At 35.6% G+C, this 26729-nt stretch overlaps 1 protein-coding gene across 1 annotated transcript in view; it reads left to right on the top strand.

The window, feature by feature from the left end:
* The window catches only part of CFAP54 (cilia and flagella associated protein 54), a 111116-nt gene that overhangs the window by 26867 nt on the left and 57520 nt on the right, over positions 1-26729 (top strand). The window contains exons 16-30 of the mRNA XM_069773479.1: positions 1320-1378; positions 2394-2522; positions 3206-3353; positions 4174-4251; positions 4337-4458; positions 7808-7981; positions 11199-11291; positions 12811-12996; positions 14007-14149; positions 16782-16929; positions 17899-18054; positions 19705-19827; positions 21464-21607; positions 22996-23092; positions 26012-26101. Coding sequence (XP_069629580.1) covers positions 1320-1378; positions 2394-2522; positions 3206-3353; positions 4174-4251; positions 4337-4458; positions 7808-7981; positions 11199-11291; positions 12811-12996; positions 14007-14149; positions 16782-16929; positions 17899-18054; positions 19705-19827; positions 21464-21607; positions 22996-23092; positions 26012-26101 — 1890 coding nt within the window. The remainder of the gene's footprint in view (positions 1-1319; positions 1379-2393; positions 2523-3205; positions 3354-4173; positions 4252-4336; positions 4459-7807; positions 7982-11198; positions 11292-12810; positions 12997-14006; positions 14150-16781; positions 16930-17898; positions 18055-19704; positions 19828-21463; positions 21608-22995; positions 23093-26011; positions 26102-26729) is intronic.

Raw genomic sequence — 26729 nt, 5'->3', positions numbered from 1 at the left:
TATAAGAATTCAATTGTCTTTGAATTTGAACTTAAGTTGGCTGACATTCTTGAGATATAGCGCAATTACAATCACATTAAACAAATTTCCTCCCAAAACCTGTCTAATGCTGTAAAATATTAATATTTAGACATACTTTTAAAAGTTCTCTGTTGTTGTGGATGTAGCATCTTGAAATATGAATCATAGTTCTCATAAATGTTTTACAGTAACTAGAGAGTAGATTTTAAGGACCCTTTTAGAGCATATCTAGGAACAGAAGAAAATGACAATATCTTTTGCTCTTTTGAAAGTAAGAAAATCTTGGAATGCTGCTATTCATTATAAAGGTAGAGTAGGTATTGTTTTCTGTGATGTTATGAAAATCATATTGTTCTGACGGAGATTGGATGAAACCTCGTAGCATCACTGCTATTCTTTTTCATTCATTTTAAATATGTCTTCTTGGAGGAAAAAAAGCTGAATAGGTAGGAGCCATTGGTCAAAACAGGCTGATAAAGAGCCAGTCAAGCACATGTTTATGCTGAGAAGAGTCTGTTTACTGAATGAATACTGAGTGAATATACATTTTCTTATTTATGAGAAAGAGACAGTGAACAAGCAGAAATAAACAGGCAAAAGTGGCACAAGGAGTACAGGAGTGACTAGAAGGATGTCCCTCTCAAAGGGCAAAAAATGAATTTATTCTGGTGAAAAAATAAAATGTTGATGGGCTGGAGTGCTGTAACAAAGAACAAAGAAACTGCTTCCTCTTGTTTTGGAAAGGAAAGACGGTTCTGGATGCATTCCTTGTAAATGAAAATAATTTAAACAATCCAAATGAATGTTAAAAGGGTGATAATACCCCTTCAAGGAATATTAAATTTAGATAGTATATATCATAAAAATATAACCTTACGTATTTAAAAATTCTTCTGTAAGTTAAATTAGCATTAAACCCTCTGTGAATTAGACAACAATAGATTTGAATTGATTTAAAAATGGAACATTGATATGAATGCTACAACAATGTGAGGAACTACAAAATGAGACCAAGTTTCATTGGCTTGGATATAATGTTGCTGTGAAATATAGGGTACGTTTAAAAATACTATGTTATTGGATAACCATATACTGAATTAGTATAATTGTATATATGTAGCTATTGTGTTTAAACCCTGAAAAGCTTTGCAAGAAACAATATCATTACTTTTCATAGTCAAGTACTGCAGAACTGAATTATTGCCAGACTCTTAAGTTAGTAGTAGAGCTAATCAAACGGTACAAAATTTTCTGAGTAAATTTCATTTTCACTTTCTGATTTTCTTCCTATAAAAAAGGAAAAAGAAGTGCCTTAGTCTCGCAAGATGAAACCTGTGATGTGCCTGAAATACTGATGGTAATGTCTAATTTGTTTTCATTAATACAGTGGTTTTTGAATAGCATAAGAACACTTATTTCTGCTTGAAGCTTTTCATACAATTTTGTATTTAGCTTTATAAAGCTGAAATGTTTCACACAATCATGCTAGTGCAGAAGAAAAAAGCAAAGATATTTTTTCAAATGAAACAAAGTCTGAGAATTTTCCTGTAGTCTTCCATATCACAGATTACTAAAAAAGAAGTTTTATTTGAAACTTTTTTTACGGTGCAGTCATACTGATTTCCATTGTACACTCGTTTTTATGCCAATGTGTAGTACCAGCTTTACATGGTTTAATAGCACATTTTTTTAAGATTGTACAAACTTCAGTCCCTGTTTCATTTAGGAAAATATTTTGGGTTGTGCTTTTGCTTTTTTGTTTTTGCAAGGGTGATGTGGAATAGATGGAACATCCTGAGTGTCCTTGCTTTGTTCAGTGTGTTCAGTGCTCAGCACTTTGCAGAAATGTCCAATCAAATAGTTCAAAATTAACTTACTAAAACACATTAAGAAGAAAAGACATACATCAGTCTGAGGATTCAGGAATTTCGTCAATGATATGTCTTAATGCTTGCACACATGGAGGAGCTTTAATTCAGTGACAGTCTACTTAAAGGTGGTGTTTTCTGAAAAATCAATGTTTTCTTAACAGCATCTAATGGAAACTGAAAAACTGCTTGTGAAAAATACTGTGTTTGTCAACTTAATTCTCTAAGTTCAGTTTCATTCTGCTGTAAGCTAACTCTTTGAGTTAGTAAATTGTTTTTTGAGAGCTGAAGGAAAATCAGTCCTAAATTAATAAAAAACAACTTGAAATTTAAAACAGTGATATTAGTACATGAAAGCATGGGGAACAGTGCCTGTGTAAAGATTATTTGACAGTGTTTAAACTGCAACAGTTAAAAATAATAGCACTTTATTTTTGTTAGTCCATATTATAGCTTTTAATGCTGTTATCTAATAAAACATGTTTCTGTGTATTTTCATGTCAGAAAAGTCCTACGGAACAATTACAAGTTGCTTATGAAAGTCTTGAAAATGCAATTAATGGAATGAATACATCTCGCTCAATGACCCTTCTACCAGATGGAAAGTCAGTATTTGACAACTGCTGTACAAAGGTAAGGTCTACAAAAGGCTAGGCTGCAACAAAATCGATAAATAATATATTGGATTTTGATGACACGACTCATATTTTCTTCATACTTAGAAATCTTAGCATTATCAAACGTACCTCATCTTCCTGCCCCATGAAAGAAGAGAATAGAAAAAATAAATCTCTGTGTAGCAGAAATAGCATTTTTCTCTTTCAGTATTAAACTATGAACTCCTTTAGGTTTTCTTTGCCATTTCCTTTTGGAAAGAATTATAATTTGTATCTTTCTCCTATAAAATAAAAGCAGAAGTCCTTTTCATATTTGTTGCTTGCAACTGTTTATTATTAAAATTAATCTTTGTTGTTGAGGGGAGTTCAGAATTTCTAAATATTATCATTCTACACCAATATGATCTTTGTTTTGTGGACTGATAACATAATAAAACATTTTTCTGCAGTTTCATATTTATTATTAATCCATTTTCCTATTGATTCTCAGGTTTTGTCTAGTTTTCTTTGTCCATTATCCATGCTTTCTCTGTCTAGTCATTCTCTTTCCTTCCATGCTTTTTTGAATGACTGCATATTACAGATATGACAAATCTCAGTGTTTGTTAATTTACTGAAATAATATCAGTGTCCAGACAAATGCAGTAAGCTAAGTAATAAACATTCGTGTTTGCTTAATTGCTACTTCCTATTTATTAGGTGGACTCAAATGATCAGAATTTGAAATCTGTTTTGGGATGTGCTAATGATAAGACAGGAACAGGTAATGGGTTTTTAATGGATTTACACTTGGAGCTCATTCAGGCCCAACATCGAGTAGCTGTGAAACTTCTTAAAATGACGCAAGGTAGGTTTCAGTAAAGCTAAGTGGTCTTCATAGCCTGGTTGGAGTCTTCTGTTAATATATTTTGTAATGCTAAGAAAAAAAAAGAGTATCTACTTTCTGAAGAGGAGCTGATGTTTGGCAGTTTGTATGTCACGTACAGACAAAAATAATGTACTGAATTTGCAGAATTTAGATTTACCACATGATACTAGTCTCTAACCTCTACTCAACTAATGAGAGTTAAGCTTTGCTAATAACTATTGGATTTGATTCCTAGACAGTTTGTTGTGGTATTTCAGTTATAATATTAACTGTTACAGTGCCAGTAAGGGAGAATTGGGGGATGCTCTGCAAATTTTTTTTTTCTGTAATGCTGGTTTTCTCTCTGGAGAATGACTTGAATAATTTATTCAATGCTCTTCGTAATCTGAATTTCTACTCCTGTGAAGTTGTCCTTAGCTCTTCCCAGTCAGCAGATATCCCACTCTTGCCAAATGCCTTCTGAAGAAACTCTAGTTGGTCTCCCATTCCTAGTGTTTAGGTTTTTTTAAATTAAAAGCTAGTATTAGTTTGACACTGTGGAGCTCCCCTGTGCGCTGCTCCCTATGAGCAAACAAGATCCCTCTTTTCCTGTGATGTTAGTGTAACTGCTAAAGATGTTAGAGCATGAAGGTGGAATATTTTTAGTGGCATGATCAGTCCAAGAGTTTCTCCTTAAACCAAAGCAAAGAACATGGGATGGAGCAGAGCTTTACTACAAAACTACATGTTAACTCCTCTCACTGAAATTTTCTCAATAGCACTATCAGAATGAATAACTCAGGATTTCCTTCCCACATAGGTGCTCAAAAGGATGACGGAAGTCTTAAGTCTGGCAAGTCTCATGTGAAGAATAATAAAAATTTCCATTATTTAACAGGTAAGGCTTATTAATTAAGATTTTAGAAGTATAATAAATTATTGCTGCTGTTATTTATAAATGTCTTAAAATATGTATTTTACAGAGGCACTTATAATGAGAAAAATAAAAAAGAATAAGCTATCCAGAGCAATCTTTTTGATGCAAAAGGCTGCACAGAAGTTCCCTGAAGAGTTAACCACTTCTTCCCAAAGGCAGCTACTGGAGGTAATAAAAAAAATCTTATGGTAGAAATTCTTTCTTATTGTCATAGTTTTACATGTTCTGTAGAATTAAAACTTGGATTACTCCTTCTTATAAAAAGAAGTAAAAATGGAAGGAACTTGAGGGACATTGGGTGTTTTTAACTTCTGTTGTCAAATTTTCCCTGAGAATTTTCATTATGAAGAAAGACTGAAGTAACTTAAAACAAGGAAAGAGTACAGCCCCAAATTTTGTGCATACATGCAGATTGTAGGAAACCTGAAAGTAGGTATGATCTTTCTTTTTAATGCTTAATCAGCTAGAATTTGCAGTTATGAACCTATGCCTTGCCAAAATGTAATGCAGATTTCCTTCTCCTCATTTCAACCTTCAACATCCTTCGTTTTCTGAGATCTGTAAGAGTCTTAGATTACTTTGGCTGGTGATGATGACATGGGCTTCATTTTATTCTTACTAGATAAAGAGTTTAGAAGTTGGAGATTTTGGAATTTATTGAGGCTAAAAGTAAATTCTTCACGGGCTCATTTCGAAGTCTTTTGAAATCAATAGGAGTCTTTCCATTGAGCTTTGTACCAGCATCTTCCATGCAAATTGCCTTCTTATCAGTGGGGCATAAAATTTCTTTATGGTCTGTACAACAGATAACAGAATCTGCAATTGTCACTATATAATACATGAAAAAGTATTTTAAACAAGAAGTTACTAGAAGTTGTTTTTAAGTGCTACAAATTTGGAAGCATGATAATTAACACATGTATCTTTTATGTCAGAAGGATGCAAAAACTGGGTCAGAAAAGATATACTAAAAATCTCACATATTTGTAAACCACTAAAAATCTCATATATTTGTAAAATATGTGGTATTTATGAATGTAAGATGTAGTGATATGGTATGAAAGTTGGAACTGGAGTGAAGACTTACAAGCAATTCCCAAGAAACGTGTGGTTATCCCAAACAAACATTTGCAAAGGCCTTATACTGACCTTCACTATATTTTAATTCTGTGCACTTTTCACAGAGAAAGATGTAGGTAAAATAATGTAATATACTTGCAGCCAGTTGCCAGAAAATGTCAGAACTAACTTTGCCTGGACAGACTTAGCATGATCTTTGATATTTGTACTATGATGAAATATTTAATTACATGCTCAATTAATTTTCATCCTTGAGGTGGATGGTGCTCACTTCATGAACAGGGAATCCATACCTTTGTTTTCATGCTTCTGTGTAGGGGATTTTGCCTTTTTTATTGTAGAACATCCAAGAGGTCTATATAGAATTACTCATATCTTCTGGTCTTTTCTACTGTACTCAGCACAATATGATGTAAGTCTGTTCTTATTATGCTGCAAAATAGGAAAGCAGGGGGTTTGGTTTTTTTTTTTTTTAAGAAACATACAAATAACCTTTTCTCATGCAGTAAACCACCAGGCAGGTATGGAAGCTTCTGAGTCATATGTGTATACTCGTTTATATCACACTACTTAACTACTTGAGCTACTGTGTCCCCTTTATTATTATTTTTTTTAATTTCTCTCACAGTTTCATTCTTCCTTCCTGTCTTATATGTCTAGCTGGACATCCAGGTCTTTACAGAATTGGGTACACTGGTAGTTCTTGTTGGCCAGCTGTAAAATGGAATTAATGTGATTAAGCTAATACCACAGGGCAAGTCTGTGGCAGAGGCAGGGATAAAATGTGGGGTTTTTATAGTGACATTTGGCTTCCTCAGCCATAAGATTATTCTTTCTTCTCTTGCAACACTGCCACATATATAATCTCCCAAGTTCTGCAGTTAATGAAGTACAGGTCACGCAGTACCACTCTCAGTCACAACACTACCTTTATCCAAACTGGGTTCCATCCTTGCACTAATAAGAAATATGTCCTCAGAGAAGGAGTCTGTAATTCTTTTAATTAAGAATTGTATCATAGTACAGCTTACCATAAAGAAATACAATTTTTAAGGAAGCAATGAAGTTTCTAATTACGGATTGCAAAAGTTGAATGGTTGTGTGAGGGAAAGAGTCATTCCATATCTCTTTATCTTATATCCTTCCTTAAACATTTCTCACTAGGGTGGATGCAACCCTAATCTAAAGGGGGAGGGAGTGGGGTGAAGTGAGGGGCTGTGCAGATGATTAGCTATGTGATGTGATTAAAGCTCTATTAAATCTCAGCTCCCTGTCTCACTGCAAATCTATGGCTAGTTTTTGGTCATTTTTGAACGTGAGATATAAGGCTTATTCAGTCTGTGATCTGACCCCCAGTATGGTTGTTCTTACAGCCTTATAAATGTATGAGGACAGAAACAAGGAACTCCTAAGGTGCAAGATTATAGGACTGTCACTGAATAACTACTAACTTGGTATTTTCTTTCCAGTTTGTTTCAGACTCAGTTTGGCCTAAATCCTTGGTCCACTGTATGGTACTAAAAGACTTCAGATAAAAACCCTAGTTGTAGGAATATGTCACCTCTCTTCTCCCAAAAGCATGTAATTGTCCAAGGCATCCTTGATCTCTTCATCTCTGGGAGCTGACCTTTTTGGCTTTGATTTGCACTGGACAGCTGGCATAAGTAAAGATACAAAAGTACTAAGTTCTTAATGTTAAATTTCCAGGTTAAGTTTCTCTTACCCTGACAACACAAACAAAGTGAAGAAACCTACCCATTTGCCATTCAATCCAGTAAGAAAAAAATGTACCCTGATCTCCAACCAAATGGCCACATAATCACTATGTGCAGGAGGCCCCCACTTTTTTGGAAGACACTAATAGACAGTCAGTCAGCTCTCAGCTCTCGCCAGCTAACCAAGGGAAGTGGCTTAGCCCTACTTTTTCTGGACCTGCATTCTCCTCCCTTTTCTTTATTTCTGGACTTTATTTCTTTCCTCTGTTTCTGGAGTACAGAAAATTTGTCTAACCACTTCCACAGCTCCTTCAGAAATTCCACAGATTAGGTGTCCGGCTCTCTCCTAAATAAGAGTTTATCATTTTTGTTTCTTGTTGGAGCTAATCACTGGTTGACACTAATTGCTAATCAATGTTATTTGTGATCACTCTCTTTTCCTACAGGTCCTTCCAAAATTGGATACACCTCAGCCCTGCCTCTTTCATATGCAGCTCTGCATTCTCTTTATTGTATATTGTGAAATTAATCTGCGTATGTAAGGCTTACACAAAGTACCATTCATCCTTATTTAGGATGTAAGATGATATGAAAATCTATAAAAACTTTCTACACAGCAGTGAATTTTTGTAAGATCATTTTGAAAACCATTTATAAGTGTTAAATCTGTCCGATTGTTATGTCTTAATAGTTTTTCCCTTTTGTTTTAATTTAATTCATAGGAAGCACTAACTTTAATTAAGCAAGTTGAAGCTGAACAAAGTGCATTGTATCACAGTCTCAAAGAAGCTTTGAGCAGCAAGAAAAAAAGCAGGACTCCTCCTCCTCCTCTGTTACTTTCTAGATCACATTGCTCCATGACATTTAAACCAGCCCCATTCTCTTCAGATATTCAGGTAATGTTTTTCATGATGACTGCGTAAGAAATAACTAAACAATACACAAGAAAGCAAAAGTTGTTTCAACAGTGCTTGTACCATCACAGTTTTCTCTGTTGTTCTTGGGAATATTATGTTATTCTGACCTAATTAAGTACGCTTTTTTTTTCCCTCTGTGAGGCAATTGTGACTCGCTGTTTTGATCTTCACATTCACATGAAACTTTCTGCATTTCATGTATCATATTCCTTAGTGCTTCTGTCGTATAACACTTATTCTTCTTGTGAAAAGCTCATTCTCTTGCTTAGGGGCTGACATAGTCCTAGTTACCCCCTGAAAAGATGCAAGGCTGTTGCATCATGTGATGCAAGAAAGTACCACACACAAGTGTCTGTTAATGAAGTGCTGAAGTGCCATAGTTCAGGTGGAAAAATCTACCTTCTATTGAACATGTAGAATTACAGAACTGCTCAGATCATAAGGGATTTTAGGAGAGGTCTCTAGTCCAACCTTCTGTTCAAAGTAGGGTTGGCTGTGAGATTAGACAAGGTTCCTCAGGGCTTTGTCCAGTCAGTTCTGAAAACCTCCAACGATGGAGACTGAACAGCTTCTCTGGGCAACCTGTTCCAACAGGGCAACTTGTTCATGGAAAAAACTTTTTTCCTTATGTACAGTTGGAATCTCTCTTGCTTCAGTTTAGGTCTATTGTTTTTCATCCTCCTACCATGCACTACTGTGAAAAGCCTGGCTACATCTTCTTCATCACTTGCTTGCAAGCACTCAAGGGCTCCTGGTAGGTTCCCTGGAGCTACCTCTTCTCCAGGAAGAATAAGCCCAGCTCTCTCAGCCTCTTCTCGCAGGGCTAGTGCTCCAGCTCCTGACCATCTTGATGGTCCTCTGCTGTAATCACTCTAGTTGTTCAGCATTTCTTGTTAGCATGATGGGGGGCAGGAGGGAAACTGGCTGTGGTATCTAGATGTAGTCTAATGAGTGCTGAGCAGAGGGGGATAATCACATTCCTCAATCTCCTAACTGTACCTCTGTTAATACAGTTCAAGATGCTTTTAGGCTGCTTTGCTGCCATGGCACACTGCTGGCTCATGTTCAGCTTGCTGTCTAACGTGACCCCCAGATCCTTTTAGTGCTGATCTCCGGCCCATCAGTCCCCAGCCTATATCCTTGCAAGGGATTCTTCCTTCCCAGGTGCAAGACTTTGCATTTGTCCTTGTTAAATTTCATGAGGTTCCTGTGGGCCCGTTCCTCTGGGCTCTCTAAGTCCCTCTGAATAGCAATCCTGCCTTCAATGATATCAACTGTTTTCCCTCAATTTGGCATTATTTGCAAACCTGGTGAGTGTGTGCTCACTTTTTTCCTCAGGTCATTGCTAAAGATATTAAACAGGACAGGTCCCAGGATAGTGCCCTGCAGTGCTCCACTTGTTACTACCCTCCAGGTAGAGCACGAACCATTAACAACTACTCTCTGAGTCTGACCTTCCAACCGTTGTTTTTACCCATTTATCTGTTCACACCCCCATACTGTATCATCCTAACTTGCCTATAAGAGTACTGGGAGGCAGTGTTGAAAAAAGTGCCTTGCTAAGGTCAAGGTAAATGGCATCTACTCCTCTCCCCTCTGCAAATCAAGTAATTTTGTCACAGAGGCCAATCATGGTGGTCAGCCCTTGGTAAATCCATGCTGACTGTTACAAATCACCTTATTGTCCTTCATATGTCCAGAAAGGGTTCAAACAAGCTGAAGTATGAAAAATTCACTAGCTGCAGTTTTCTTGAAAGAAATTTTCATAGTGATTTTGCAAGCTTTTTCAAAATAACGATGTGTATAAAAACAGTAGAAACTCAAATCTTATTAATAGTGGTAAGAATATTTCTGTGAACGGTTGTTTTATAACTTGCAGTTTTATTGCGGTTTGATTAGTGAATTTCAAAGTAATTAATTAGGGAAAAGTTCTTCCTTTTTATCCCTAATAAACATAAAATTAAAAAAAAAAAAAATTAATTCTTTAAAGTCTGATAGTTCATCTGTTTTGGGGTGTGTTAATACTTCATTTTGGTCGATACACGAGAGTGACTATAACATGTTGGGCCACTAGATGGCACAACGTGATTATTAGTCTTACAGTTTGAGCCCAGCTAGTCTAGAAGAATTTTTTCTAAAGGCACACATAGCTGTTGAGCGGACGTGAAAGGTATTATTTTAGAAGAACTTTTTAACTGGAAATGGATACTTAGGATTTAATTAGACATATATAATTCTTGTACTAGAAGTCAAAGTATCTCTAAAATTTCCTGATCTTAAAGTTGCTCATTTGCTGAAAACAATCTCCTCTATTTCAATATCTCCTTCTGAAAAAGTCAGGATTCATTGCAAGATAAATCACATGTATTACAAGAAAAATGAACGTTTTAGCTGTACAGATTTTTTTTTTATGTTGAAAAATGACCTCATCTGCCAAACCTCAGGTCTGTTTAAATGTCTACTGAAGGTAAATAGACTTAATACAGTTTTTTGTAGAAAGTTTAATGCAAGAGAACTTCATCAGATGCATAACTTGCTGAAATCCCTCTGCCCAGTTCTGCAGAGATGAAATCAAAATTAGTTTCCATGTTTGATCTCACTGGACACGACTGAGCAGTGATCCAGGAATGCATGCTCACATTCTTCCTTGGTTAAAGATACTGGAAAGTCTAGATGATATGCCCAATGAGATTATCAGCAGTTTGATGGCATTAAACACCCATTGATTTCAACAGGAACTAAGAACATGGGTTGTTTAGTAAATACTACTGCATTGCTTCGTATCTGCATTTCTGTTGCCTGCTTTTAAGGATCTGTCCTCAAGTAGTTTGCTGAATCACAACCTGATGTCAACTTCAGAAGAATACCATTGCAAGGCTCAAATAATGGATCTAGATGACTTTAAATCTACAGGATGACATACAGAAGAGTTTATGCTTTGGGATAGGTTTGAGGTATAGGGTAGCTCAAGGTAGGAGATAGGATCATGGAGAGTCATCTGCTTTTATTGCCACTGCAGTATACCAAGGTCTCCAGCTAAATCAATTAATGTTTCTAGTGCAGGTAGACTATACGTTTTTATAACTAAGGTTTTTTTTTTTCAGAGACTGTTTTCACAAAATTAGTACATTCTACATTAGGCAAAACTTGGAAATGCTATTATTATCAATTAATTTTGTTCTTGTTTTCTTCAAAGGTTTCGTGGTACAGTATTTTGGGCTCTGTAGCAGGAGGAAGTAATATGAAAGTAAGGTTAAATAACAATAAACTTCCAAATGCAGGAGAAGAGGTAAGACAGAAGTAGAACTCCTTTAGGTCATTCTCTCTTCCTTCAAAAAAACCCAACTTTCTAAATGTATACATCGGATGTCTTTTTTTGATCAGGTAACTGGCCAAGCCTTTGACAACCCTTTTGATCTTTATTTTAAGCAATTGAAATTTTGCTAGGCTGAAGGCATACCAAAACCCAAAAAACGTTCTAGGAACCTTTTTTGAATAATGAATTAAATGATTCAAAAGCTTCATGTTAGACCAATTTCTGTCCCTTCTTTTATAACTCTGTTTTTTGAGCGACATCTAAGAAATACAAAAGGAAAAGAAAGTATATGATGTATTTATAGTATGCCCCAGTTACTACTCCTTCCAGGGATTCAAAAAAAGAGAAATTCTATAAGGATATAAAATTTAATATTTTTCTTAATTGTGTAACTTCTATCAGCTATTTCTTCTTAACAAGACCTTACCTTACTTAATTCTGGCAACATGATAATATAACTCCTTCAGTAACCTTCATGTTCAGACACAACTGACTTCTAGGTTCACACTCGTTCCCTTTCATGCTGTGAACATGTGGCATGACAAATCATCCCACACATCTTTGATTACTTATGACTGATCATGTGACTGTGTTGGTACTCTTTTATATTAGTTCTTCATTACAATTTGACGTTTTATTTTCTGAATTTGTTTGGTTTTTTTGGTTTTGTGTTAGTGTAGTTTTTTTCCCTTTGGATCACACTCTGATGGTCCTGCACAGACTGAGTTCTATTTTTCCACTCACTTATGCATGCTATTGCATTGTCCATCTGAAGGATGACTGTGATCCATCGAAATACTCTGCATTTTGGGGTTTTAAGAAAGGGGCAAAAAAGCTTCAGCACATCGTCTTCAGCAAATGTTACTGTAGTCTCAGATCCTAAAACTTCCCTTTGTGTAAGTTGTCCTGGTTATGGAGGGGAAGGTGGAAAAGCCTGTTAGGAGTGAGCTGTGACATTAAAGTGCAGGTGGGCAATTACTTGAAGTAAAAGCAAAGAGAAGATCTTGAAAATCTTGTTTGTTTCACAAACTCCAAAGTCCTGTTAATGGTGCTGAGAGGACCTGAGACATCCTCTGCCCATATCCACGGAGAAGGGCCATATGCTCTTTCTCTGGAAGCACAGCTCAGGGCCAGAATGTTTCCAGCTCAATGACTGCAAGCATGCCCACTCACGATGTGAATGTGCAAATGGACAAAAACGTCTTAAAGAAACTCCAGGTCCTGGTACTTGGCTGTTCTCTTCGGTTGTGTGCTCTGTATACTCGACTGCATTTCAGAGAAAATTGACACTTTTTTCCCCCGTCATTTCATTGTTTTCTCATTGTCTCCAAGAACCTAATATTACTGGAAACGTGACATGTCTGTTAATCTAGGTTGTACTTTGATTGTATCCAAGACCATTAAATAATTTATTTACCAATAAAGTTTTAGAATTTGAGATTTGCTTTTGGTATGTACAGTGGGTGTAACTAGTAAGTATTTTTATTGATAGATACCAGCTGATGGGAAAAGCCTCTTGGAAATACAAGGCTTAGATCCCAATGAGAAATACATATTTGCAGTCGCAGCATATTCATCTGATGGAAAACTTATTGGTGATGGCATTGGGGAAACGACTAAGGCAATCCTTGCTTATCTACCTCTTTCTGCTACTACTGTTCGAGCCTATCTAACTCAGGTAGGGTTTGATAATAAACACATACATACTTTAGTTTGGTTGTAATTACTTGTTTTCACTGGTAGCTCTAAAGCATCTGGTAAAAACTCAAGACTTTCTTGCCAAAAGCTTGATAAGCACAAATCACAATTTTAACATAACAAAAGGTATATTTGAGTAACTCAATTTTTAATTCAAAATTATTGGGAATTCCAGTTTAAGGGGAAAGATGTCTATCAGCTAGTTTTCTTATTCCTGTTCCTGTTTTTCACTCTGCATTTAACTTCTTTTTTATAATTTTTTTTTTTTTCATTTTTTGTGGTTGACACCAAGTGTTAGAAATCATCTTATTAGTCATTACAGTATGGGGTGAAAAATGTGATTGAACTTACCAGGTATCATATCCAACCATTTTCATATTGAAATTATTTTTGTAGTGGCTTGTGGAAGACCACAGACGCTCTGTCAGACCTTTATCATAATTTTCTGTATTCTTAATAAAGAAAATTTAAAGCAGATTGTGGCAGGAAGTGAATTGTCTAACCCTATAGATCAGATCATGGGGAACAGTTAGAAGAGTTCCTAAAAACTTCCAGAGGAAGAGGTATCCACATGAATTTATGCCTACTTGTGCGGCTCCGTTTACATCCCATTATCCAGAGCAGCAGGGCATTCTGCAGTATTAACAAAAGGAAAATAAACCTAGATGAAATAATATGCCTTCAAAAACTGCAGCACAATACCTGTAAAGCATTCCACAGAGGGCTGTTAGACCCTTGGTTAACAGTCAGAAACTTCTGTGCCTTCTCTGGCACTAATTCTGAAGGCAAACTAATATTAGTAGGATCAGATTGCTGCTACAGGTGTTTTATTCAAATATGTCAGAATATAATTACAAAAATTGTAAATTTACATGTTGTGGGGAGGTTTAAAACCTTTCTTTATAGTATAACCATATTTGGCTTGGTTATTTGATGAACATGGAAACTTGCTAAATTTTTTTCTTTTGTTGTTTTTTTTTTTTTTTGTAGGCAGCCTATCAGACTGGCAACTATACATTAGCCAGAGAAGCATTTTCACCACTGTGGGATTTTTTTGTTTCAAATTCTTCTCCACTGCCTGCAAATGCAGCTGTTATTTCTGCAAGTAGTAATTTGACTATATCTGAAAACAGGTAACTGGTAAAAACAAAATTAAAATACTAGTTAATTATAGATGTGCACGTTTTATTTTAAAGAGTACCAGATTGTGAAATTTTATTCAGACTTGTGATATGAAAAGCATTCTGAAAAAAAAAGGTGTGAAATATGTTATTAAAATATAGTTGTTTATAATTAGCAGAGGAATTTTTTTTAAATTTATGGCACTGCTAGCATTTACACACCTAATTCTTTATGATTGTTTTCTTCAGATAATTGGGAAACATTTATAAAGTGGCTATTAATTCTGCGTGATGCATTTTCATTTGCAAAATAAGTAATATACCCTGGATTCTTGACTTTCCAATTAAGATAGCAGTAGAGTTCAGAAATAGTGAAAATTTTGTCAAGAACACCACCCAAAATGGGTAAATGCTTGCTAATTTTGTTTTGGGGTGGCTATATAAATCTGCCAATAATCTTTGTGTATACTAAAGTGCTTTAGAAGATATATTTAAGATTAATTAATTTATAAATAAATTTCAAATGTTCAACCATAATATTATGGGTTTTTCATGATGACAAAGCCCAGCTAGAAATTTTGCGATTACATTCACTGAAATTCAGTAGATCCAAATGCAAAAATAAATCAAAACTTAATTAATTCCCAGTTAAAAGAAAGAGACCTATATGAAATAACAGACATGAAATACTATAATAAAAAAAAATAGCTTTAAATGTTAGTCAACTGCTTATAATTTGATAATGAATTATCATCCAGTATAACTGAACACAAATCATCATCTTCACTTATGTGGAACTCTTTTTAGACTAATTCTTCATTAGGAAAGTTTTGGCAAACTTGTGGAAGAGGTATGAAAAAATTTTGCAGCATCTCCATTTCAATTTGACAGACTGGCTTAGTCTTGAAACCATAATGACGAGAAGTAACCTTATTGCATGTGCGTTAATAGTTCTTGAATGTGTCAAGAATTAAAGAAGAAATACAGAAATGAAGATCTTTGTTTCAAGAAGTAGATACAGGGGGAATTCGTAAAAGTTTTGTCGGAATACTTCCGTTTCCTCTTTACAGACAGAATAACCAGTAATCAGCTATCCTGAGACATATAATGTAGCTAGTGTTTTCTCTAGCTTTCTCATTTTTTTTAATATACTTGCATCAGAGCCCAGGGTTTTCTCATGGTAATGCTGTTTGGACGCAAGCAGATAGTGTAGGCTTGTGCGTGCTTTGAATCCTGTTACAGGAGAAAGTAATGTGTCTAAACGTACTTCTTGTTATTGGGGGCTTAGCCAGACCACTGGTGTGTATCCTGTCTGTCCTTCAAGTGCCACCCCGTGTCTGATACTAGGCATAGAGATTGACCGAGGGTCTTGATGTTACATGCCATAAGAGCATTTGGGATTTACCGGCAGCCTGTGGACTGCATCGATGCAGGCAGATAATCACTACACGTCCTATTTCATGACTATGTGGATGTTTTAAATCCATCCCTGGCCTAGGCAACAAAGCAGGAATGCAAGTCTGGTCATTGTGCTTTTATTTTTGCACTTGTTTTTCATTAATCTTTTTTCCTAATTGGTTCTTTTTTTTTTCTTTTTAAACACTCACAGCTCCAGAGATAACATTTGAATGAAGCCACTTGCAGATAAATCAAATGAAGACAGAAAATTTTAAATAGCTGTGTAAAGCAGTTTCAGGGATTTTGCTTTTCTAACAGTTATGTCCAAACCTTTTTTTTTTTTTTTTTTTTTTTTACAATTAATATGGAAGATTCTCAAAGCTGCAGTATCAGAGCTGAAATAAGGCAGTTTCAGTTCTACCAATTGGTAGCTAAGAAATTAGATGGACTAGCCTGAAAGGACATAGGACTTAAAGAGACAGTAGAGGGAGCTGGAAGGAAAGGAAACCTTTTGTTTCCAGAAGGAAGCCCTGTTGATACCTTGGTAATGTCAAGTATGTGAATGTGTCTATTTGTTCTTCCTTCTTGAGTATCAATCTCTTTTAAGAAATACAATGGAGGAGAAGGAGGAATTTATTTCTTATACTTCAACATCATAGGTTTTTTCCTGTAACAAAAACATTAAAAAAAAAAACAAACCAACAAAAAAACAAGGACAAAATGCCCCTCTACCCCCAGGGAAGAGAAAAAACAAACAACAAAAAAGCAGGCAGAAGAAAAGAGATTCTTTTGAGGCTTGTAATAAAAGATGTCGGTGATGAAAAGGAGTCTGTTACCAATACTTGGTAATGGACTTCACAACTGCATGCGTCATTGTCAGAATACAGAAAAATAATGTGTAAAAGGAGACAGTTAATAAATAAGTTGTAGCATCTCAAGTTTTCAAAGTAAGTTTCACTGGATTAGATGAAACGACTAAGGAAAAGCTGTCTTAGGGTAGTAGAAGGTGGCCAACAATTTGAAAAAGGAGTCTTATCCCTTTTATATATTTTTTTATGCTAGGAATTTTAAGCAATTTTTTCAGTTTTATGTATAAATCTTATTTCCAGAAGTAGCTACAGTAATCCTTTTTGTCCATAATTTTAAAATTAAAGATTGCACTTTAATATAATGCAGTTTCAGGCATGCAATATCTGAATCATCATTAACATGCTTTTACCCGTTCTTTTGCTTTTTTATTTTGTAGGTTACGTTTTGAAGCTGTATCTCAGACTTCTCCTATTACCTTGCACCTTTTTCTGAGGAATATATTTGCTGTCTGTGACATTAATGTCATGGAAGGAGCACTCTTCTGTGATTCCATCTGTTCCAATGAGATACTTTATAAGGAACAAGTATGTGTGGCTTAAAATAATATACTGGATTTGATTTTACTTTTTGATCAGCTTTATTTCATCATTGCAAGATAGATGTTGCAATGTACTAATCCTATTTACAGAATACTTAATTTTCTGTCAGTTATCTGGTCTTTCTTTCTGAAGTATTTTAGTAGCTATTGGTTATTTTGTATCCTGGTAGAAAGATGGTTTCTGAATCAGTTATTGCCTAATCCAAAGTCCAGTAATTCCAGCTGAGGAAGGATTGTCTTTGACTTCAGTGGTGGTAGACTATAATTTAAGAAAAAAGTATAATCATTGTTATTTTTGTCCTACTAAGATGCATCTTGGATTTTTAATTCTAAACATTTCTGATACTTAATACATGTATTTCCATTAATACTGAACTTCTAATGGGGTTTCATGGTTTTAATATACTGTTTCTTTTATTTCAGACTTTCTTATAGTATAAGGGCATGTTAATGACACAAAAAACTTTCTTTTATTTGGAAAGTCAAGCTTTGCCTCTTGTATTATTACATTCCTATTCTACTCTTTCTTTGCTGAAGTAGTCATCTCGTAAAAATGCGAGCAGTTGATTACTCTGACTTTACTGGATCTGCTCACACGTGCAAGGACTGCAGCAGATAACTGGAAGGGAAAGGAAGGAATTGTTATCCTCCCCTTATCTACTCTGAGAGGTCACCATGTGAAATTTCCATTCCACACAAGTTGAGGTTGTTAACCAGGCTTTGTAAATCATATGGGTAAATTCAGAGGGCACAATTAGGTCAAGAACAATCATTTCCTTTAGAAATTCGTTTATATACTTCTAACAGGTGTCAATGTAAATTAATTTTTAGACTTTTTTCTTACTTGCTGCTTATACTGCTTTTTAAACTGCCATAACATCTGCCTTCTTTCACTCTCAAATGATTTAAAACAACAGAATTCATATTTGAATCAAAATGTGGTTTTCTTTTACAGGTTGCTAGATTAGCAGAATGCGAAAGAATGACTCTGGCAATCGAACTTAGCAATTGGTTGAATGATTCAAGTTACACCCTGCAGTCTGTTGTACAATGTTATGGTCTCCTTGCCCCAGTTATTTATCACAAGATTTCTTCAGTGCCAGTAGTTCAGGTGAGAGCATTTTAAGACAAAGCAGCTGGCATCCGAGTCCTGCAGTTGTAGTGATTCAAATTAAACTTACAGTGGAGTGTACAGTGGGAGAGCTAAATATCTAGGTTTTAAGTTCTTAGTAGCTGCTGAAAGAAAAGCCTTTTATGGTTTTATGTGTTCCTAACGTGTATACGTTCAGTGTAAGCTGCACAGATTCTACTCTCAGATATGCTAAAGTAACTGCAGAATATTGATTGTTTCTTCAGGATGATTTGTTGGTATTCTTAAACTATAGGAGAATCTATGATGTAACTTCTACTTGAATGCTATTTGCAGATGGCAATTTTGAGGAAAGAAAAACAGTATTTGCCTATGGCTTTTTTTTGAAATGTTTGCTTCATGTACAGGTTTTTTTTCTTCCTAAAAAAAGAAGGCTATTCAATGTTTTGATAATGCAGTCTTTAGTTTCCAGGCATGTGCTCCTTTCCAGAAGCAAGCACCTTCTCTTTGAGAACAGAGTACCTGAATCCTTTCCTGCCATTTCTGAAGCAGCAGATGTGCTTTTTCGATTCAGCAAGGATACAGTAGAAACATGCAACTTTTTTCCCATAATTGGGTATTTTTGTCAGGGAGCAGCAGTACGAGCATGTTTGCTCTGTGGGGAAGGATGAGGTGACTGCAGTGCAGGCAAGGCACAGACTAGCAGCATCTGAGCGTGGCAGACAGAGCGGGGTGTTGGTAAGAGGATCCACCGAGAGTCCAGAGAAGGTGAAGTTATTGGGCTGGCCCAGGGTCCATGCAGGAGAAAAAGTCAGGAGCTGCAGGAGTTGGAGCCAGAGACTGGAGACAAGGCTCCAACACAAGTGCAAGGTTCATCCAGGAGACAACTGAAGACCAGCACACCAATACCAGAGCTCAAGCAGGGACTGAAGGCTTGTGTCTGAGCGTAACTGGGACTGCTGGGCCCCTGGGCAGAAGATGTGAGAGAAGGCCCCAAGTGAGGCTGCTCAGGGAATGACTATCGGGGTGCTCAGGGCCCTGAGAAAAGTTTTTAGGAGTGTTTAGGGAAAAAAAAAAAAAATCTATTTACATACAGGGATAGCATCTTGCTTAAGAAGTCATTGGCTGTGATGACCTACTAAAGGCATGGCACGGCTAGCCACTGGAAACAGCTCCTGTTTCACATTTCCTAATTAAAGGGGAAAATATATAGTTGCATGTTCTTTTCATGTCTGATAGACAAAAATGGGGGAAAGAAGTCTTTTTATTTTTAGAGCATACTGGAAACATTTTTCTTTCATTTAAAATTCTGACCAGCTCAATATAGTTTTTACCAGTCCTCTACTAGGAGTATGTCATCTCACTGAATTAAGCATTCTTTGATTTCATGTTAATTAAATCAGCAAAAATATCCATCATGTATCTGTAATTTAATATCTGTGATTTTATGTGAACATGTCATTTATTCCAAAAGCCTGTGGTTTAAATCTTGACACTGTTAAATTAAATGGAAATTTTATTATTGGCTTTTGTAGAGCTAGCATTTCCTCTTATTCATTAGATTTCAAAGTATTTTTAAAGTTCGCCATCAGATACAATAGGCTGTGCAGAGGTACAAGCTTGTAAGTGTGTTGCGGACTCCAAACTTTGTTTTAACCCTTGTATTTACAGATCCTCATTAAGTGCTTGGCTGTCCTTCAAGAAATTCCAAGTGCTGCTTTGCAGAGGAGGCAGGCAGGATGTTATGAGAGTATTCAGCATATGATAGCTTGTACTTCATTTTATACAGCAAAGGTATGGTGTGTATTATTGTGTTTACAGCTTAGTTTAAGATACAGCTCTTGCCATTTGGAGGAAAAAAAAAAGGTTTAGTAAGCTGGCTGTCAGAGTAGTATCTTAGAGAACTGGCACTCTTAAATAGTAAAGGTATAGAAATATTTATTAGTGTCTTTGTACCAGTGCATTTTATATAATAATGACATTTTGACTTTGTAACTGAGAATTTTCATTTGTTCAGAAAATAGACTGTAACTATTAGTCTATGACATGAAATCTGTATTTTATATCTTTTTGTGTATTTTTACATTTAAGGCAGTACTGTTTTCATTAAGGCCTATATGTAATATATAAATTTAAAGGTTTAATTACTGCAAATAGGCCATATTTGTAGTTTAATCAGATTAGCATATCTGGCCTATTTGCCAAGTAGATACAAGTGACTTTATACCATTTAGTCCCACATGCTGGCAGGATACAAACACCTTGACTTTTAACCGTAACACATTATCTGTAGATCACATTTATGATTCAGAAACTCAGTCTATTTAGTGAGATAAGGAGAGAAGTGGTACCGGTAGGATTTTTTTTCCTCGGGTATAGAGAGTGAAAATACCCGCCACGATAAATGTATGATGCTGAAGAAGTCAGCTTTCCTCTAGCTTCGGGTGCCCCTCGGCTAAGGCTGAGCTGTGGCTGACGCCGCGTGTTGGCCCAGGCACGGCTTGGAGCACGCTGGGAGACCGGCGTTCCCCCCACGTAGGAGCTGGCGGGGACGGCGAGCTGAGGGGGGGCTCCTGGGCCCATGGCGGGAGGGCCAAGGTGGAGGCTATCAAGGCCAATAAAGCCTATTAGGAACCTCGAAACCTTGACATAGTGCGTGTTTGTTGTTGGATTCCCCAGCTAAGTGACTGCTTATTCTGCTCGGGTTTTTTAAAATTTTTTTTTATTTTCCCCTTAGAGCTAGCATTTCAATAGAATGGCATACAGAATATCAAACAGAATGAGTGAATTGCAAGTGCTTCTGATTAATCCATGGTATATGGTTTTCTGCTGAGTTAGTCAGGCCATGTACTGTATTTATCCTAAAGTGATCTATACGCTTATGTTGTATCCCAAAGACAAACATCCTAACGTGAAGTTACCTTGCATATCGCAGAAGCACTTTGGCCTTTAGAGCTCTATCTAGAGAAGATAAAGCCATCTAAAAACATTCCCTACACTGTTCATTTATAAATTCCATAATTTAAAAAATAAATTTCACCAGTCCTTTCACTAATGCAGTTGGGATTTTCAAATGTGCACTTGATACCAGAGAGGTAAGTGAGGATCATTTAGTTACCCTTTATATTCTTTGATAACAGTACTGCCTGAGAACAGGGAGAATGTCAATCACAGCGATAGATGCTTCTGGTTAAATCTTTCTATTCTCTGAGGGATAGGTTAAGCAGAAGTAGAACACATAGATAACATATCTGCAATTCCAATTATTTTACAGGTCTATAGTCTTGTTTTTTATATAAAAGGAAACATAAGTATTGGCTAATTAATTTCCATTTCTAATATTAATGCATTTTGACAATTATAAGTAGAAAATAATGAAACATTATGTGTTATGCAAAACAAAAGTATATAACAGGTGATTCTCTAATAGGTACTACGTTCCTGGAAAGAATATGAACTAGCAGTAATTATTGTTAACTACGGGAAAAAATTGTTGGATTCCTCACCAACAACCTCACCCTGCCTGTCAGGAGCTCTAGAAACTGAAGAAACAGACACTAACAAAGAAGTTAAAGTAATTGCTCTGATTTTTACTTTTTCTTTTCTCTAAATACTGTATTCTATTATTTTGAAGACTACATTTATAAACTTCTTGTTTTAGAAGTGATTGTATGGAATAAGAGTTTCCTTGTAGAATAAGAGTTCCCAAAGTACAGCTGAGAGGCTTCTATTTAATTGTAGCCGTCTTAGTTAAGACCAGTTGCAGACTGCAGTGGGTACAGGGTCTCACCTTGTTGAACTGGAGAGGGGTTAGCAATACTACAATTCAGAGCCATGAGGATCCTGCAGGTATTTATACAAGCATCCCTAACTGATCTTCACATATAGTTTCCAGGAATGCTTTATTGGACAGAAAAAATAATTAAAGAATTGTATGAGTAAAGAGAAGCAAAAATATCCTATACTATGTAGACATTTAGCCTCTCCTTTCATGTTGCAGCTGCTTGAAACAGAGTCATAATAAGAGAGTAACTTAGGAATTGTCTAGACTGAAAAATATTTCTTGACGGAGGAAGGACTTTCAGCCACAAAGACCTTAATACTTAAATTACAAAGAGATGTAGCAGGTTGTGAAGATTTCTTGCAATTCAGAATTGGAGTAAAGTGTTGATTTTCCGTACTTTCCTGTCTGTTTTTTCTTTAAATCATTTTAGAAGAGATTTTACTGGAGAGGAGATTTGAAAAAGAGGAAAGAAAGTAGGAATAATGAGAGAGGAAGAAAGGAAGCAGTGTGAGCATGGAACAGATATATATTAAAGAGAGGGTCCAAAAGTCAATCAGCTTACAGGGAAGGATTTCTGTAAGAAAATTTGTAGGACAGTAATAGGATCCAGGACAAAATTTTCTCTGTTGTTTATTGCTGAGTTTGTGTTAGCTGCTCCCAGGTTCATACTGAAAAAGAGAAAGGAATCTAAGATCATAGGAACAATATAATATCTTGAGTTGAGTAGGGCTGACTGAAAATTATACTTTCACTGAAGTGAAAAAAAAAAGAACTTTCTTTCCAGAGAAAGATTTTTATTTCTGTAGGCAGTAAATAATCTACGAAAGATTTCTTTTTTCTGGAAAACAACATATTTTGTCAAACAATCTGTTCAAATATGTTGTTGTAGTAGTAGCATGTGGGACTTTCCTAAAAATTTATTTGGTGGCAGAACAACTCCACTCACTCCGTTGCAGATCTTTCAAGAATGAATCATGGCCAGGTTTTTGAAGCCATACTAAAAAATTTATGAACATCAATTCATTTCACTTGAATAGAAAAATAAGACAATACTGATGAAATTAACATCATTATTACGGAATTAGAAGACTTAGGATCTAACCTAAACTCCTCTATTGATCTGCTGGTTTTAGTTAGGTAAAAGCTAAGTTTTCATAACTATGTATTGGATATTTCAGACCCCTTCTGCAAAGACATCCCATTTAGCTGCAATGGAAAAAGCAACAGAAAATCTAAGTGCTCTTGAATCAAATCTGCTCAGACTGACAAAACCAGGTGGGTGTACTATTAAAACACTTACCTTTTTCTATGGAACTTTCTATGGTTTATTTGTAAAAATTATTTACCTAAGAAGTACTTTTATTTCATGTATCTTCCATGATAAATCAACCAAAATCATAATTTTGGTGGTCTTATTTATACCTGGTAGTGATGTGTATGATGACTTCTATTCATCTTTTTCATAATTTCCACCAAAACACACATTCCTTCTTAGAAAGGAATGGTCTTTTTTGTTCTATTCTGCAAATATATATGTTCTCCCAATCTGTGTAAATTGGATTCCATGTTATTTGGGCTTGCTTTATCTTCCTAAATCAGAAAATGCAGTGGCAAAGACCATTGTCCTTTTACAGCATGCCTTACTATCCTCCCAGTGCTAGTAGTAATGACCACTGCAGGGAATTTTAGTGGAGAAAAGGCTTCCTGAAGAAAGCTAACAGAAATTATCCTTTTTGTGAAGGAATTGGATGTATACTAACATTTAATTATCTTGTAACTCAGGAACGAACATACCAACTTATATATATCTTGTATCTTAGAGTCTGGATTAAGCACAAGAATTTTCAGGCTAATAGTTCTGCCGAACTTAGATGAATTAGTAAGTAGGACTTATAAAGGAAACTTGATTAGAACTTAAAGCCACTACTGATTTTTTTCCCCATTATATCCACATGGCATCTTGTACTCCTTGGAGCATGGACAGAATCATAGAATAATTTAGGTTGGAAGGCATTTATTCCGACCCCCTACTTAAAATACATACGATTAGATCAGGTTGCTCTGGGACTTGTTTTGAATCTCTCTGAAGAAAGAGATTTTGCAACCTTGGTGGGCAACCTGTTCCAATAGTTGACCACCCTTATGGTTGAAAAGACTTTCTTTGTATCTATTTGGAATTTTATGATTTCCAGCTTGTATCTATTGCCTCTTGTCCTATCAGCGAGGACAGTCTGTCTCCACATTTTGTATTCCTCCTGTTAGGTACGTGTAGACTCCTCTAAGCCATCTCTTCTTAAGACTGAATAAACCCAGTTCTCACAGCGTCTTCTTGCTTTGCCATGCACTCTAGCTCCTTATCATTTTGGTGGCCCTTCACTGGAATTAACTCCAGTATGTCAGTGTCTGGTACTACAGTGTCCAAAACCAAACACAGTTATCTAGATGTGGTCTCACAAGTGCTGAGCAGTGGGGGATAGTCACTTCCCTTGACCTGCTGGCTATGCTGTTTCTAATACAGCCCAGTAAGCAACTGGTCTTTGCTGACTCATGTTCCAGTTATTGCCCATCATCTCTGTATATGCATTTGTCTTAGAAGAGAAAGCATTTCTGTAATAAATAGGATAAAAAGAGTGACGCAAAAATTCCATTCATCTGTGCACTGATCCTTCATTTTTTGCTGCTGACATTGATGCCTGCATTCCTGTAGAATAAGATACAGAATGAATTCTGTAAGTTAATTGAAAATTACATTGATTGCTTATTAAGAATGGAACATCATTTTATTAGGAAGTTAAATTAATGGGTTGATCAGTTAGAGAACACATTTTCAGTAATTGGCAAATACTTGACAGCTGAAGTCTGCTCTGTTGCTGAAATAGTGTATTCATCAATAAGTTTCAGGATAAAAATTGAAGAGCATTCTTTTGCTGAGGCCATGCAAAACAAATAACAAGGCTTACAGCTATCCTTACAAATATGTGTAAGTGGTTTAGGACAATGTGCACACTCGTAGGGCATGCTGTTAAAAATATTTTGGAAAAAAAATCTTGTCATGGGCAATTCTTAAAAGTGGATCAACACGTAGCAATCCCTTGATGATAGTCTATGAGAAAAATGAAAAAGAGCTGAATCTGCCTCTTTCATAAGAAACTGAGAAAACCAAAATATTTCATACACAGTATGATTTAAATTTGGAAATTTCAAATGTTTTCCCATTTAAAACTTTTTGGGAGGTGTTATTCTTTGTGAAAATGCTCATTTGAAGCAATGTATTTTTGAACTTGTCAAATAGGAGAGAGTACTATTAAAGGGTGTGATTTGTCCTAAAAATAAAATAAAAAAAAAAAAATCTGCTTGTCCTGCTGTCTGTCCTATTTAATTGGACCTGATTTGCATTCAACAGACTTGAACTAACTGCTACCACTGGAGGGTGTAGCTATCGATCCACTATCACAACTCGTTGTTCCAGAGTGCATTTTTAACCTTGCTTTTTTCAGGGACTAGCTGCATTGATCTTTCAACCACAGAACTTGCCGCAGAAAACTTGTAGCTCAGGTTTCTTTACTAAGGCAAAATAGCAACTAGCAAAAGTAACATTGTTCTGGTGCTCATCAGCTGGTAATGCAGTTGTGTTTAACTCTCAGAAGCTTGAATGCAAGTTATTGTTCTCCTATATGTTAGATATACTATTTATATCTATATATTGTATATATTATTTACACCTATATTTAGTAAATTATTTATAGAAAGGTGAAAAAAAAAAAAATTCCTTTACCTACTTATGCTATCCATATGCCAAGCATGTATGTAAGCATTAGTCACTAGTAGCATCATGAGTACAGTTCATGCTATATAGCTTTAAATACATTTTTGGACATGTCCTTACTGCACAGATGATTTGTGTGAACCTTTGTTAGACCTCTGATGAACTCCAGACATCCTGCTCATTAGTCTAGTAGCTGGAAGTTCATCAGTCACATCCATAAGCTCTTCATTATTTAAGTGGCACAGCTACTTATGTTAGAAGAAAAGAGCAAGCTTTTGAATTTCTCTCTGGATGACAGTGAGAGATTTAAAAGCAAACTCTGTGCTAAAGAAGGATTTTTCTAGTCTTCAGTTATGATTCCAGATAGAGTTTCTGTTGTACACTATCACTGCTTATCCATAATGGATTTGATTTGGTTATTGATGTAGTTCGTGGATCAGAGCTTACAGGACAGGAAGATCCTTTGTTCCTCTACCCTGTAATTTCGTGTTGGACATCAAGCAATGCTTATCGAGAAGGTAGGATAATTTGTGTTTATTTTAATTGTAAAGGCTGCTTTACTTCAGAAGGTTGCCAGTAGAGCTATTTACTTCTTGCTTGGAATAAGCTCTCAGAAACTTTCTGTTCATTTTGTTCTCAAATATACATAATCAAGTAAAACAGCTTAAAAGAATTTCTTAATATAGTCACATTTGTTTATGAAATACTTGCAACAAATTATTTTAGATGTTGATGTTAAGTATATGAAATATTAATATTTTAAATAATTTAAATAATGTTTATTTTCTAATAATCTTAAAAACTAGCTCATTTTTTTTAAAGTTGTGTCAGATTTTCAAAGATTCTGTTTGTGTGGAATGTTCTTTTTAAATTGAGATACCCCATTTCCACATTAAATAACGTTACTGAAAGAGGAATTCACAAAAGTCTGAGTACACTTGCATTTTTGAAAGAGGATTTAAGATTCTGGTATGTAGCCTTTGCCACTGCCTTATTTTTTTTTTTACTGCTGTTCAAAATATCAATGGAGCCTAGCCTGTAAAATTAGTATAGCTTTCAGATAGGATAAATACATATTTATTTCTTGATGGTAAAAAATTGTGAAGACAGCCAAACAGTAAAAGCAGTTTGCAAACAATTAAAAAG

Source organism: Haliaeetus albicilla, chromosome 28 (assembly GCF_947461875.1).
Source record: "Haliaeetus albicilla chromosome 28, bHalAlb1.1, whole genome shotgun sequence".
NCBI lineage: Eukaryota > Metazoa > Chordata > Aves > Accipitriformes > Accipitridae > Haliaeetus > Haliaeetus albicilla.
Note: the sequence above shows the minus strand (reverse complement) of the source record. Positions and strands in the feature narration are given on the sequence as shown.